Below are 13152 nucleotides of genomic sequence, written 5' to 3' on the forward strand. Positions count from 1 at the left end.
TGCATGTTTTTAATTCTAAAACTTTCAAGCATATTCACAATCTCTTATAGTAGGAAGAGAATAAAGTAAAATCACCCCTGTGCCTATCAAACAGAAAACACATGACATCTGGCTTTCTGTAATCCCCAGCCCCTGTTCTGGGTGTGCGTGCGTGCGTGCGTGCGTGTGTGTGTGTGTGTGTGTGTGTGTGTTTTGAGATAGGGTTTCACTGTGTACCCCAGCCCCTGTTCTGGGGTGTGTGTGTGTGTGTGTGTGTGTGTGTGTGTGTGTGTGTGTGTTTTGAGATAGGGGGTCTCTGTGTGCCCCCGCCCCTGTGCTGGGGTGTGTGTGTGTGTGTGTGTGTGTGTGTGTGTGTTTTGAGATAGGGGGTCTCTGTGTGCCCCCGCCCCTGTGCTGGGGTGTGTGTGTGTGTGTGTGTGTGTGTGTGTGTGTTTTGAGATAGGGGGTCTCTGTGTGCCCCCGCCCCTGTGCTGGGGTGTGTGTGTGTGTGTGTGTGTGTGTGTGTGTGTTTTGAGATAGGGGGTCTCTGTGTGCCCCCGCCCCTGTGCTGGGGTGTGTGTGTGTGTGTGTGTGTGTGTGTGTGTGTTTTGAGATAGGGGGTCTCTGTGTGCCCCCGCCCCTGTGCTGGGGTGTGTGTGTGTGTGTGTGTGTGTGTGTGTGTGTTTTGAGATAGGGGGTCTCTGTGTGCCCCCGCCCCTGTGCTGGGGTGTGTGTGTGTGTGTGTGTGTGTGTGTGTGTGTTTTGAGATAGGGGGTCTCTGTGTGCCCCCGCCCCTGTGCTGGGGTGTGTGTGTGTGTGTGTGTGTGTGTGTGTGTGTTTTGAGATAGGGGGTCTCTGTGTGCCCCCGCCCCTGTGCTGGGGTGTGTGTGTGTGTGTGTGTGTGTGTGTGTGTGTGTGTGTGTGTTTTGAGATAGGGTTTCACTGTGTACCCCAGCTGGCCTAGAACTCACAGCAGTCCTCCTGCCTCACCTGTTGTGCACTGGGACTACAGTGTGCGTCACCACACCCAGCTCTTGTCCTGTATTTCAAAGCAAATCCCAGATGTGTCAGTGCACTTGGTTCCTGTGATTGCTTTCGTGGCTCTTCTGATTTGCGATTGACTTAATTGTAACATTGTCTTTATCTTTAGGATCGTAACAGTTTTACCTTGAAACTAGAAGATACAGAAAACTGGTTGTATGAAGATGGAGAAGATCAGCCAAAGCAAGTTTATGTAGATAAATTGGCTGAATTAAAAGTAAGTGGCTCTTAAAGAGAGCAGAGTTATCTCAAAACTGTGTGCCTTAGGAGGATAGCAGCTCATTATTGGGAGGAATTTTAATGTTGAAGAACGCAAGCTGAAAGTGCTGTTTTGGAGAACTGTACCCTTTATGACTTAACACGTTACTCCTGGTGTGAACCACTGGTGGTACCTGTGTGACTGTCCCTTCAGGCAGTGTGCGCAGTCATGCGTGCAGGGCCCTGTCACGAGCGTGAGCCTCATGGAAACAGTACTGTCTCCCTGAATTAGAGAGGCAGTGCATTCTTGGTGTCCATAGGTGAAAAGACTGGTAAGAGACAGTCCCCATCGCAGGGCCCTGTGGTGCTGTTGGGGCAACCTGTGTATATGGCTTTGTATTTTTTGTTTGTTTGTTTGTTTGTTTTTTGAGACAGGGTCTCACACTATGTAGTTGACACTGACGTGGAACTCACTGTGTAGCCCAGGCTGGTCTCGAACTCACAGCGGTCCTCCTGCCTCAGCCTACCGAGTGCTGGAATTATAGGTGTGCGCCGCCACGCCTGGCTTGTAGCTTTGTATATAAGGGATCATTTTTTAACCCTTAGGGTGAAGGTACAGAGTTGTCCAAAATGCGGCCTTGTATTTGTACAAAGAAGCCCATGCGCGAGTAGGAGCGTCTCTCTTTAGTTGTAGCTCTGGGTTACTTGGTTTCTCAGGGAAGGAGGCCCAGTGACCACTCTCGTAAGTGAACTTGTTAAGGCAGCATTGGGTCAGGAATGGTCAGGCCACTTTCAGAGTTTCCCATCGGATGTTTTTTCTCCTCAGAGATGTCAGACATGAAAGCAGAGACCAAGAACTTCGGCTTCTAGGTCCTGATTATTTTTATCTCTGTTCTTTCCATTCCCAGTGTGAAGCAAGCCCTTCATGTTATGTTTAATATAAAAATATTTCAGTACCTTTATCACATTTAAAAATCATCCTTAAAAATCATCATACTTAAAAAAGCAACTTAAAAAAAAAAGCAACAACAATAAAAAACCCACCCTGGTATTCGGTTTCAAGTTCCATTGTTTTACAAATGATTATTACTATGTTTTAGTTAGTTTGAATCAGGGTTCAGCTAAGGTCTATACATGTTACTGATATATCTCTTAAGTCTGTGTCTGGGGCTCTCCATTTTTTTCCCCTTTCTTACTTTATGGAGAAATTAGATCATTTGCCCTTGTAGGGTTTTCTGTTAGTCTGTATTTTGCTGATTTTCATCTCAATGGTGGTAACATTATAGGTAAAGTAGTTTTTGAATCTAGAGGCCTCGTCGAATTCAGGTGCTATTTATATTTAATTTAAAAATTGTAAAGTTTTAGTGAGTATACTTTATATTTAATTTTGTGTATCTGTATTAATTTAGGCAAGTAAATTTTAGTTGTCTCTCTGTTGTGTTTCTAGAGTGAGAGCTCAGATAATTGAAGTTACACCACAGGAATCAGTATCAAGATGTGCTTGTGCGCAGCCTTGTATCTCTGATATTCTGGGGAACATATGTATACCACAGGAAGACTAAAATTAATGTATTGTAACCCACAACAATCTTAGTCATAGAAACAGTGAAACTGTTACGGTGCTTGGTAAAGAATTTGTGCATTTTCTTTCCTGTTAAGAATTTAGGTCAGCCTATTAAGGTACGGTTCCAGGAATCTGAAGAAAGACCAAAGTTATTTGAAGAACTAGGGAAACAAATCCAGCAGTATATGAAAGTAATCAGCTCTTTCAAAAATAAGGTATCTGTATTTTTTCCTTTTCCCTACTCTTGATAAGAGTGAAATTTTGAGACATTTGCATAGCATCTCTTAGTTCTCTTAATTGCTATTTAATGCTTTCATCTTGAATGGTGACTAATGTGTTTAAGGTTTTGAAGAATCTTACTAAGAAACAGGGTTTACTGATGGTGTTTCATGGGTGGGATCTGGACTGGAGCAGTACTGTTCAATTCCTTTGCTGTGAAGTGCTTCCCCCAGGTTACACCTCCTATGCCCTGTGGAGAACACATTACTTGTGATTAGGTTTGTTTTGTGATTTAGTATGATACTCTGCCATCAGTGAGCTACTCAGTGGTTTTGAGTACTATAGGAAATCTACTCAATGATGTATTTTCTCATTCAGTGGAAAAACCTTGTGAAGTAGGCGATACCTTATAAGTAACTTCTAGCTCCTTTAAACCTCACTTTCTTTAAGTCAGACCTCAGGTTAAGTTGGGAGAGCTGGGATTCAGCCTGCAGATCCTGAGTCCAGAGATGAGTTCCATTAGATTCCAGGTTATTATTACTGTTTTTGCTGGTGCTGGGTATTGAATCCAGGACCTTGTGCGTGCCAGGCAGGTGCCCCACCACACCGTACCACTCCTCTGGGTTTCTGATAGTCTAAGAAATTGTAATAGTTATAAATTGAGTATGCTTTAAAATTTTTTTTTAAAATGTGCTTGTGGACATTTTCCTTTAAAAATTACATTCATTATTGTTTGGGGGTCAGACTAGCATGCCTAAACCCTACTCTACATGTAATGAAATTTTTACATTGTGTAATTAGTTCGTGTTTTAGTAAAACAGTGCAATTGTTCATGCTGTTGAAGCCCCTTTACATGATTGTTGGCCTTCGAATCTGTTTACTGAGTTTATTTGTTTGTTTGTTTTTTAGACATCACGTAGTTCAGACCAGCCTTGAACTCATTATGCAGTCTGGCCTTGAATTTGCAGTAGTCCTCTTGCCTCAGCCTCCTGAGTGCTGGGATTACAGAGCTGTGCACTGTGCCTGGCTTCCCAAGTGTTCTGATAATTGGAATCTGTTTCTGTTGTTTAATGTTGAGCAGCTCACTTAGATTGAGTATTGAGTGACTCCCCACATGGTTAGGGTAAATGTGCCCCATTCTTTGAAAGATTGTAACTTTTGGGAGATGGAAGAGAACTAGAGAATATGGGGAAGGGAGATTATCAGTGCCTCCTGCTGCTTGTAGGAGGACCAGTACGACCATTTAGATGCAGCTGATGTGGCAAAGGTGGAGAAAAGCACGAACGAGGCGCTGGAGTGGATGAATAACAGACTGAACCTGCAGAGCAAGCAGAGCCCGAGCCTGGACCCCATTGTCAGGACAGGAGAGATCGAAGCCAAGATGAAGGTAGTTTATGGCTGGGAGTGTTTGGCAGCTTTGCTGTCAGCTTTGTTACTCGCAGTAGCCGGACATGCTTGTTAGAGGGACGTTCATGTTTCCTCGTAGCTTCTGGTTGGGGCCCGAGTGGGAAAGGGCCAGCGGGGTTCTGCGTGTGTGTCTAACATTTCTTAGTCCACGAGAAACCAACAGTTTCCTCTCACCATTCCAGGAGCTGACGAGTATTTGTAACCCTATAATTTCAAAGCCCAAGCCCAAAGTGGAACCTCCCAAGGAGGAGCAAAAAACTGCTGAGCAGAATGGACCGGTGGATGGACAAGGAGATAGCCCCGGCCCGCAGGCTGCTGAGCAGGGTGCAGACGCAGCTGTGCCTTTGGATTCGGATAAGAAGCTCCCGGAAATGGACATTGATTGATTCCAACACTTGTTTATATTAAAACAGACTATTATAAAGCTTTAAGTTGTCAACTTTGTTCTAAATATCAACTAGAGCAAGTGAATACTGGAGATTTCTTAGTCAGTTTTTAGGGAATTTTGGGGGGTGGGGATATAGGTAATGTATGGAGCATTTTGACTTCTAAATAGTTAGATTCAGAAATGAAGTGCATCGTATCTTTTTTCATAATGGTACTATTTAGAAGCCCAGTTAGTCTTACTGAGCTTTCGCTTCACTTCTTTTATGTTTAATCATGCTTCTACAGCAATGCGTTTGTTTTGGAAGGGTTGAACTATAGGAAAAGCTGTAACTTGTTATAAAGCAGGCTTTTCATCATGACATGCGTGACAGAAGCTCTAATCATGCTTTGAACTCTGTCATGGAGATGGCCACAAAGGCTTCCTGCCTGCTGTGGGGGGTGGCTGTGGGGGCGCCCCCGATTTCTGAGGGCTGGAGGGCGGCCTGAAGTGGAGAACATGAAGCCACAGAGACAGAGGCACACTGTGTCTTCACACTTCACCTGTACTCCCAGCCCTCACCCTGCCCCTGCCCTCGAAGAGGTCCCATGAAAAATGCCGCGAGCAGAAGTTGGGAGTGTAGACACCCCCACCCCCCACCGCCAGGAGCCAGATGTAAATGGAAAATTGTAGGCGTGAAAGCGCTTCCTGACGGAAAGTATATTCACTAATACCCCGAACATCCAAGTCTGAGTACTTTTCTCTTGGGAAGGTTAGAATTGGGCAGATACGCATTCCGATACAGGCACGGTGAATGTCACTGAGGAGGAGTTGATCCTTGTGTGGTGTGAAGATCTGTGTCCTTGCCTGTCTATTCAGGTGGGAGATGTTCTGTGTAAACTCGAGGTTAGCTCCCACTCCTAGGATAAACTTGCTCACAGCTTGTATTAAGTGTTATATCTGTCACGAATCTGCCAGTTTGTACATGTTAAACAGCTGACGGATCATAAGACTAAGATACACTGGATTGTACTGGATGAGTCTGAAATTATTGTTAAAGAAATGTGCCCACTGTCACGGCAACAGCATGTTAACTGTGCAGCCAGTGTCGGGGCAGCAAGCATTCCCCTGACGCTCTTTGGGCAGTGTCAGTAGGAGACAGGACTGAGGCATTTTGAAAACTTGAGAGGGAGCCTGCATTAGAGGCCAGATCTGGTTCCTGCCTTAGAAACTGGGGCAAACTTTGTCGGTTATGTTTTGGATCTTTGTAATAACTGATAGTCTGTATGGCAGAGTGTCTCTGTTTGGCATATGTTGTTCCAAATAAGATTATACCTTGCATCGTTACGAGTCTCTGTCCGTCTCTACGCAGAAGGATTTCCGTCCCAGCTCTCCAGTGCTGTCAGGAGAGTTCCTCGGAGAGGAGTGAGGGCAGGAGTGCTTCCGGGCACTATGGAAGGCTCCCTCGAGGCACCAGGATCCGGGCCCTGTTCCTAGCGTGTCCTTTCTGTGTTGTCTCCCTGTGTGCTTCAGGAGCCTCAGCTGGCCTGCCGGGAAGCCGAGAGCTGTTTGAAGTGCTGGCTGCAGGATTAGGCCTACTCTTGTGCAACTGACTCTGTCTTTAATGGCCATTTCTTCTAAATATTTGTGTGGGGGTGTGTGTGGGGGAGGGTCTGGGTGTTGGGATGGGCGTTAGAGGTAAGATGCCATGGTCTGCTGGCTCAGCCCAGCGAGGTTGTCAGACCAGTTGGGTTTGCATGGAGGCAGGCCGGGGAGGGGAACTGCTGACTTGTGTTGCGGGCCAGCGTTTATCCAGGTTGCATATCCAGATTGGTTTGTTAAACTCCAGGCACATTCTTACACTGAGGAAAACATTCAGTAAACCTGAGACAAGTCTAGGAAAAACTAATAAAAGAAAACCTGTCTTACACTTAAAGGAATGGCTTTCTTACTTTCGTAGTGCAGGCTACGGTTGTGTGTGCGCGCGTGTGTGTGCGTGTGTGTGCGTGTGCGCGCTTGTGAGTTTGCAGGCGACTTCTCTAGCAGAGTTCTTTGATGGGGTCCAGCTACCTACCTTCTGCCGAGGCTCTGCTCTGCTGGTGATGATAGGGCGCTGTTTCTCATTCGTTTTCCCAGTGTTTTTCCCCGCTGCAGTATTGAGGATTGAACCAGGGCCTCCACTTTGAGCTACTTCCCCAGCCATTTTTTTTTTTTTTTTTTTTTAATTCAACTATGAGTCTGGGCTCAAACTTCTAGTCCTGTCTCAGCCCACTGTGCTTACAGCTAGGTGGTGCCACAGGGCTCCTTTTCCCAGCCTCGGCCAGTTGTGCCTGATGCAGGAATCCTTGTGTCTTGTGGGATTTTGAACCTCACAGCAGGCTGGTGATGGTGCGGTAAGGTGAGTGCCAGGAGTGACACCGTCGGGAGGACAGGACAGTCCAAGTTCGCCAGTGACAGTTGCTACCCTGGACCTCCGGTGGGAGTGTGTGGGATGTGTGTGAGGGTGGTGGTGGGCAGGGAGAGGGGTTGGATGCGTGGGCCTGGGGTGGAGGCTTTTCCAAGCCCTCTGAGCCCTGCCTGGCCCTACGTCAGCATCAGAAGCCACGTAACCTGTGAAGACCAGGAAGCTGGTAAGTAATGCTGGGTACCTGTGCCCGGATCTTACGATGAAGGGCTGGCCCTGATGGGAGCGTGGGCCCAGCCAGCTCAGATCTGCTGGAGGCTGGGGATCTTACAGGAATACTGGGCTTGCTTGGGAAGAGGAGTCCTGTTTACCAAAAGGGTCCAGGGGTCCAGTGTGGTGCTTTGGAAGAGGGTGTTGGTGCAAAACAACTAGTGTGAGGTTTCCCGGTGGTCCCTGGCGCTTGCTGGTTGTGAAGAGCATGTTAGAGCTGGTGTGGGGTTGGTGAGGGTGAAGCAGAGGCCGCAGACTCGTGATGTTGGGAGGCTTTTCCAGTGAAGGTGGTTCTGGATAGGGAGGTGGTGGGAATGGCGGTGGAGCAGTCTGTAGGACTGTTGTGGTGCCTTTAGATCTAACCCCTCAGGACTGGAGATGCAACACGGGCCCTCAAACGGAGCCATCTCCAGCCCCCTGCCCTTTTAATTGGTGGAAAAATTTTACTTCTCCTTTTTCTCCCCGCCACTTTACAAGATCTGAAATTGTATTTAATCCACAGTATTTTTTTCTTCCTACCTGTAACCAGGCACGTAACATGTAAGAAAACCCCACTAAATAATTTCAGTCTCTCCGCTTTGCCGCGGTAAATCTACAGCACCCACTTTAGGTGGTTCTGAACTGAGGCATACTTGTTGAATCGACACCTAAAGATTTGGCTGTGTAGCATTTGAGTCTTCACTGATCAGTGTCCGAAGAGCCATGAGAAGTCTCAAAGTGGCTTCTAGGTCTTACACAGCTTCCAAGATTGCGCTGGTAACTGACAAGCATCGAGTTTTCCCTTCAGTGTTGTGATATGAAAAATGGAATAGTCCAAGGTCACTGTAGCCAGAGCAATATTAATGGACTCGTTCCCTCAGTTCTGTCGCGCGGGAATTTAGTGGTTCCCCCTGGGACATCATGAGCTTTTGCTCCGCCTGGCCAACAAAGCAATTGCAAAAAGTCCTGAGAATTAGCTAGTTTGCTGGCTTTCCTTCAGGGCTCAGAAGATACGGTGACTGCAGAAGTTAGCCCCTTCCTTTTCATTGCAGAAGTTCTCCTTCACACTGCTTAATTGACAACATAGGAGGCCAAATGCGGGAAGTGATGTCTTCAGGCCAGTTAATAGCTTCCCACAGAATCTGTAGTTGCTGGGCTGGGGGATTTTCTGAAGAACTCACGTTAGAGAAAGTTTCTTTTCAAGAAGTACCAAGTCATCCTTCGTTAACTTCTCGTCGGGGTGCAGTTCCATTAAATTCTTTCAGTTTTCCTAATAATCTGTGTAGGGTTTGCTTGGTCAAGAGTGACAGCCTCTTTTACGGAAATAAATATGTTTTAGGTCCAGCTGCCTGGTAGGCGCTCTTCCCTGTGAATGGATCAACTGCAGTCACAGTTGCGCCCGTCCTTGGCAGATCCTGACACATACTGAGCAGCACCTGTAAATGGGTCTGTAGAGCTGGTGTCCCCAAGCCCCAACCCTTGCTCTTTTGTGTTATCAATAATAAATTTAGCTACTTGATCCAAAAACATGGGATTCAAATCATTCTTCTGCAGCAAGTTGTATGCAGCCAGGGGTTTAGCTCAGTGGTTCTTCTGCACAAGGTCCAGAGTTCAATCCCTGGTACCCCCCGTGAAAAGCTGTAGTCACCTGGGCCTCGTCACTGATACTATATGGCAATTTATATGTTAGTCCACCTTCCCTGACAGGAATTGAGAAAAATGATCACATTCTTTCCCTTCATATAAAACTTTTCCAGATGTTTTCTGATTAGCACCAGATAGCCAACAACAACACCCATTTTAATCCCCCTCCCTTCACTAACTCTCCCTGATGGGCTTCGGCGTTTCCCCATCTCTGGTGAGCTGAGTTCTCTAGTACAGGTTCATTGAGATGTTCCCTTCCAGGAAGGAAGCTGTTCGACATTATGTCCACTAAATCACCAGTTTTGGAGTCAGTGCTTGCCCGAGGGAGCTCTTTTTCAAAAGCCTGATTTCCTCAGCACTTGCTGTGCGGCCTGCTGATTCTGTAAATACTCTTGACAATGCCATCCCCTGCACCAAGCACAATGTCACCGTTGTCTAGCACAGAGCAGCACCATACAGCCTGAGCTGGAATTTGGGTGTGAGCACATTCTCCATGTTTCCATATCCTCAAAGATCTGTCGTCACAAAATCTCTGCAATTTGGAAAAATAGATACACTATAAATATAACGTATTTGTGCATAGTACACATTGCAGTGATCTGCCACTCTAATACTAGCATCATTTGCACAGGAAACATTCGGTTTCACTCAAAATTGCCAAACCTCTACACAGTCTCCATGCCCTGAAAATTCTGTCATGTGATCCAGGTAACCTTAAGCCCTATTCAGGTAAAGTTTTTTTTTTTTTTTTTCTCACCGAGTGTATTGGCACATTTTAGGTACACAGTACGGTTACATTCATCACGGATCTTGTACCTTCACAGGACAGGTCTCGGTTCTCATTTCCCCCCTTGTCCCTGCCCTCCCTTCACCCCAGGTAGAGTCTGCTGCTCATACTGCAGCTGTAGGACCCGGTAAGGTCGTCATGCATTTGCCATTCAGCCAGACTTTAGCAGTGGCATCCCAGGAGCCACTGAGTAATGTCCCGGATTTTCCAGATGAAAGACTATGGATTGTATCTTTGTGACCTTTTAAAACGTAAAGTGGTATCTGACCATCCAGGGAGAGAATGCAAATGCTGTGGTCGTTTGTTTCCCCCAGTGGCAGTTAGTCCATGAGGGTGTATGTCGCTTCCGGGTATGATGCATACACAAGATACAAAATTAGAGTGGCCACTCATACAGTGCATTTCTGCAAACCCTGTTAGGACTGTTAGGCGGGTGGTGCGATGTTGGGAAGTGGACACAAAGGCCCTGGCGGACAGAGGCAGCTGGCCAGGCCCCACCCATCCGGCTCGTGGCCTGGGAGTGAGCAGCTCTGCTGGTACCTGGCTCTGCTACTCACCATGGCCGAGAAGTTGGGCTCCTGGGACCCTGGCACTGAGAGGAATCTGTCCCCGGGGCTGACCAGGTGTACATCAGGCTGCTGCTCAAGGAGGGTCTGCAGGTGAGGGGTGATCCTTTTATTTTTGTATCCAGACAGGTTCGCTAAACTCCCCGGGGCTGGTCTCAAACTTGGGAACCCGCTTCAGTCTCCTGAATAGGTGGGTACCAGTGCGCACGCCAAGTTCGGTTTAGATCTTTGAAGAAGAGCGACAGGACATTCAGGCAGTCTCCTAGGATGCCAGAATGAGGCAGGCCTGGGGCTCCACTGCTAGTTGAGGAAGTTACTCTGTGGGGTACTGACAGGGCCACTTGAGGCAAGGGGCAGGGGCCCAGTGATGACTTTTTTCCTGCAGTGCTGGAGACTGACCCTAGGACCTACGTGCTGGGCCAACTCTTAACCACTGAACTATAGCCCTAGCCTAGTTTTGTTTTTGATCTAGCTTTTGGTGGTACAATTATCTGTACACATGATGTATTTCACACATTTTTAGGTCTTAAATTTTTACACAAGCAATGTAGGTTATAAACTGCAGGGCCACCCATGTTGGGGGAACAAAACAAAACATGAAACATTAAACCCAGAAGGACCCTTCCCAAGTGAAGCGGTTTCCTCCCCGCCAGGGACTGTGGGTTATTTTTGGTGATACATTTTGTCTAAGGTTAGTAGTAATGAGGAACTTCACAATGTTAAAACATTAGAAGTGTATTTAACGTGGACCTTGGGAATTGTACTGCAGGGCGAGCCGCCCTGGTTCAGGGCATGGCCTGTTAGGAGGTGGCAGGAGGAGGAAGTGGGAGCTTTGACAGAAGCTGGGGAGCTGCCAGAGCGTGTGTGTGTGTGTGTGTGCGCGCGCGCGTGTGTGAGTGCGTGCGAGTGAAGGGGCTGTGGCCAGCCGAGTTGGACGCCCTGTCAGGAGGCTGAGCTGCTGGTGCTGGTGGTGAGGCAAAGCTACCTGGCTGGGTGAGAATGGAGGAGCAGCAGGCTGGGCGGGGAGGACGGGCAGGGCCAGTGCGGGGTCTGGAGAGTGTGGCGCCCTGGGATCCTTGGAAGGGCGGCCCCGGGCCTGACCTCCAGACCTGGGCTGCTGCTGTCCTGTGTGGAAGTGGAGGACGGGACCCTTTGAGCATCAGAGGAAAAAGTACGCGACAGGAGCAGAGCGACGGCGGAGTACAGGAGGGCCTCACCAACCGCACTCGCCTTTGTATTTATTTTCTGCACACAGTTTACATTTTCCTTGCAAATCGACTCATCTGCTATTGAGACACAGCTGAGACCTGGCAAGAGAAGGCTGGAAACGGGGGAAACACGCGGAGGCTCGGCCGGGTTTCTGGGGCGAGTGGGGCAGTAAGGCTCTGGGATGGGGATCCTGAGCCTCGCCGGCGGGGAGGTTTCTCGGCCCCTACACGGTTGGCGGGAGGAGCCGGGGAGCCGTGCGGGGTCGCAAGGCCGTGCGGTGCCACGGAGCGGACCGGTCTGCACCCCACCCCTCGGGACAGGGCCCCACTGCTCTGCTGCCCCTGCGGGACGGAGAACGCACTTGGAATGCTTGAATGCAGGGGCGCTGCTTGTTCAATGAAGGAGACAGAGCTCTCTGGAATTGTCCGGCGCTCTGCTTTCTGGATGAAGAAACGGCTGAAGCCTCCGAGCGTCACCAGGCGGGCCTGGGAGAGCCTGCTGGCTTCAGGGTGTGGGGCCACAGGGTATGGGCTCAGCCTTCCGAGGTCTGCCCTGAATATTGGGTTACAGTTGTCCCCTCACGTGGGGGCTGCTTGAAGTCACAGCGAGCACCGCGGCTCCTTTATCTCGCTCTTCTCCCCACTCGCACGCACCTGTGCTGACACTTCATTCCTTCACGAGTGTGGGGCCATCTCTGTCAGCCTCGCAATCTAGGTGCCGCTGAATTACAGGCAGGCGGTGCGTACAACTTGCCAGATGGGGGACCCACATCCAGGGCAGGGCCGCGCAGGACAATGGAATACCATCCTACCACCCCGCATTGTATGCTATTAAGAAAGTATAGAGTATTTCTGGAATTTTATATTTAATATTGTTGTAGTTCTTAATTTCTTTCCTTCTATTTTGGGGAAGGGTCTCCCTATGTAGTTTAGGCTGTTCTTGATTACTCTTTAGCCCAGGCTCGCTTTGGACTTGTGGAGATCCTCCTGCCTCAGCCTCCTGAGTGCTGGGATTAAGGTGTGTGTCATTACAGGCGTGCACTAGCACAGGCCTGAGGCAGCCCACATGTAATATTCTCAAACTGGTTGGCTATGGTAACTGAAAGTGCAGAAAGCAAGACAGTGAGTGAGGGGTCTGCTGTGTTTGGACTGGTGCCCTCCCCTAAGGTTCAGCGGTGTCTTCCATGAGCTGCAGTGCTGATGCTGCCACGTGGGGGCGCCCTCGCTCTTCCTCTGCCTTGGCGGCTGCCTTTCAAGTCGGAGTCCTCGGCAGTTCAGACTTCACGAGGAATCACAGAAGTCTGGAGTAAGGACACCATTACCGCTTCCTCTTCAGGGTAGCTCAGCAGCACACACTGAAGGACAGTTTGTGGAGTAAGAGGAAGACGGTGCTTCTTAAGAAAGACCAAGGAAAGCCAGACGTGGAAGGTCAGATCTGTGATGCTAGCACTCTGGGAGGCTGAGTCAGGAGGATGGCAAGTTTGAGCCCTATCTGGGCAATTTAGCAATACCCCCATCTCAC

General features: G+C 48.5%; 1 protein-coding gene and 1 pseudogene across 1 annotated transcript in view; one reads left to right on the forward strand and one right to left on the reverse strand.

Annotated features, from left to right (window-relative positions):
- Positions 1–6708, forward strand: part of Hspa4 (heat shock protein family A (Hsp70) member 4) — a 45523-nt gene extending 38815 nt beyond the window's left edge. The window contains exons 16-19 of the mRNA XM_010639838.1: positions 1130–1237; positions 2878–2997; positions 4227–4388; positions 4591–6708. Of these exons, the coding sequence (XP_010638140.1) occupies positions 1130–1237; positions 2878–2997; positions 4227–4388; positions 4591–4794 (594 nt within the window). The 3' untranslated portion in view covers positions 4795–6708. The remainder of the gene's footprint in view (positions 1–1129; positions 1238–2877; positions 2998–4226; positions 4389–4590) is intronic.
- A 2396-nt stretch (positions 6709–9104) lies between these two features.
- Positions 9105–10258, reverse strand: LOC104873245 (annotated as a pseudogene).
- Between the last annotated feature and the right edge of the window lie 2894 nt (positions 10259–13152).

The sequence above is a fragment of the Fukomys damarensis genome, unplaced genomic scaffold, assembly GCF_012274545.1.
Source record: "Fukomys damarensis isolate Sample0158 unplaced genomic scaffold, DMR_v1.0_HiC HiC_scaffold_9, whole genome shotgun sequence".
NCBI classification, from domain to species: Eukaryota; Metazoa; Chordata; class Mammalia; order Rodentia; family Bathyergidae; genus Fukomys; species Fukomys damarensis.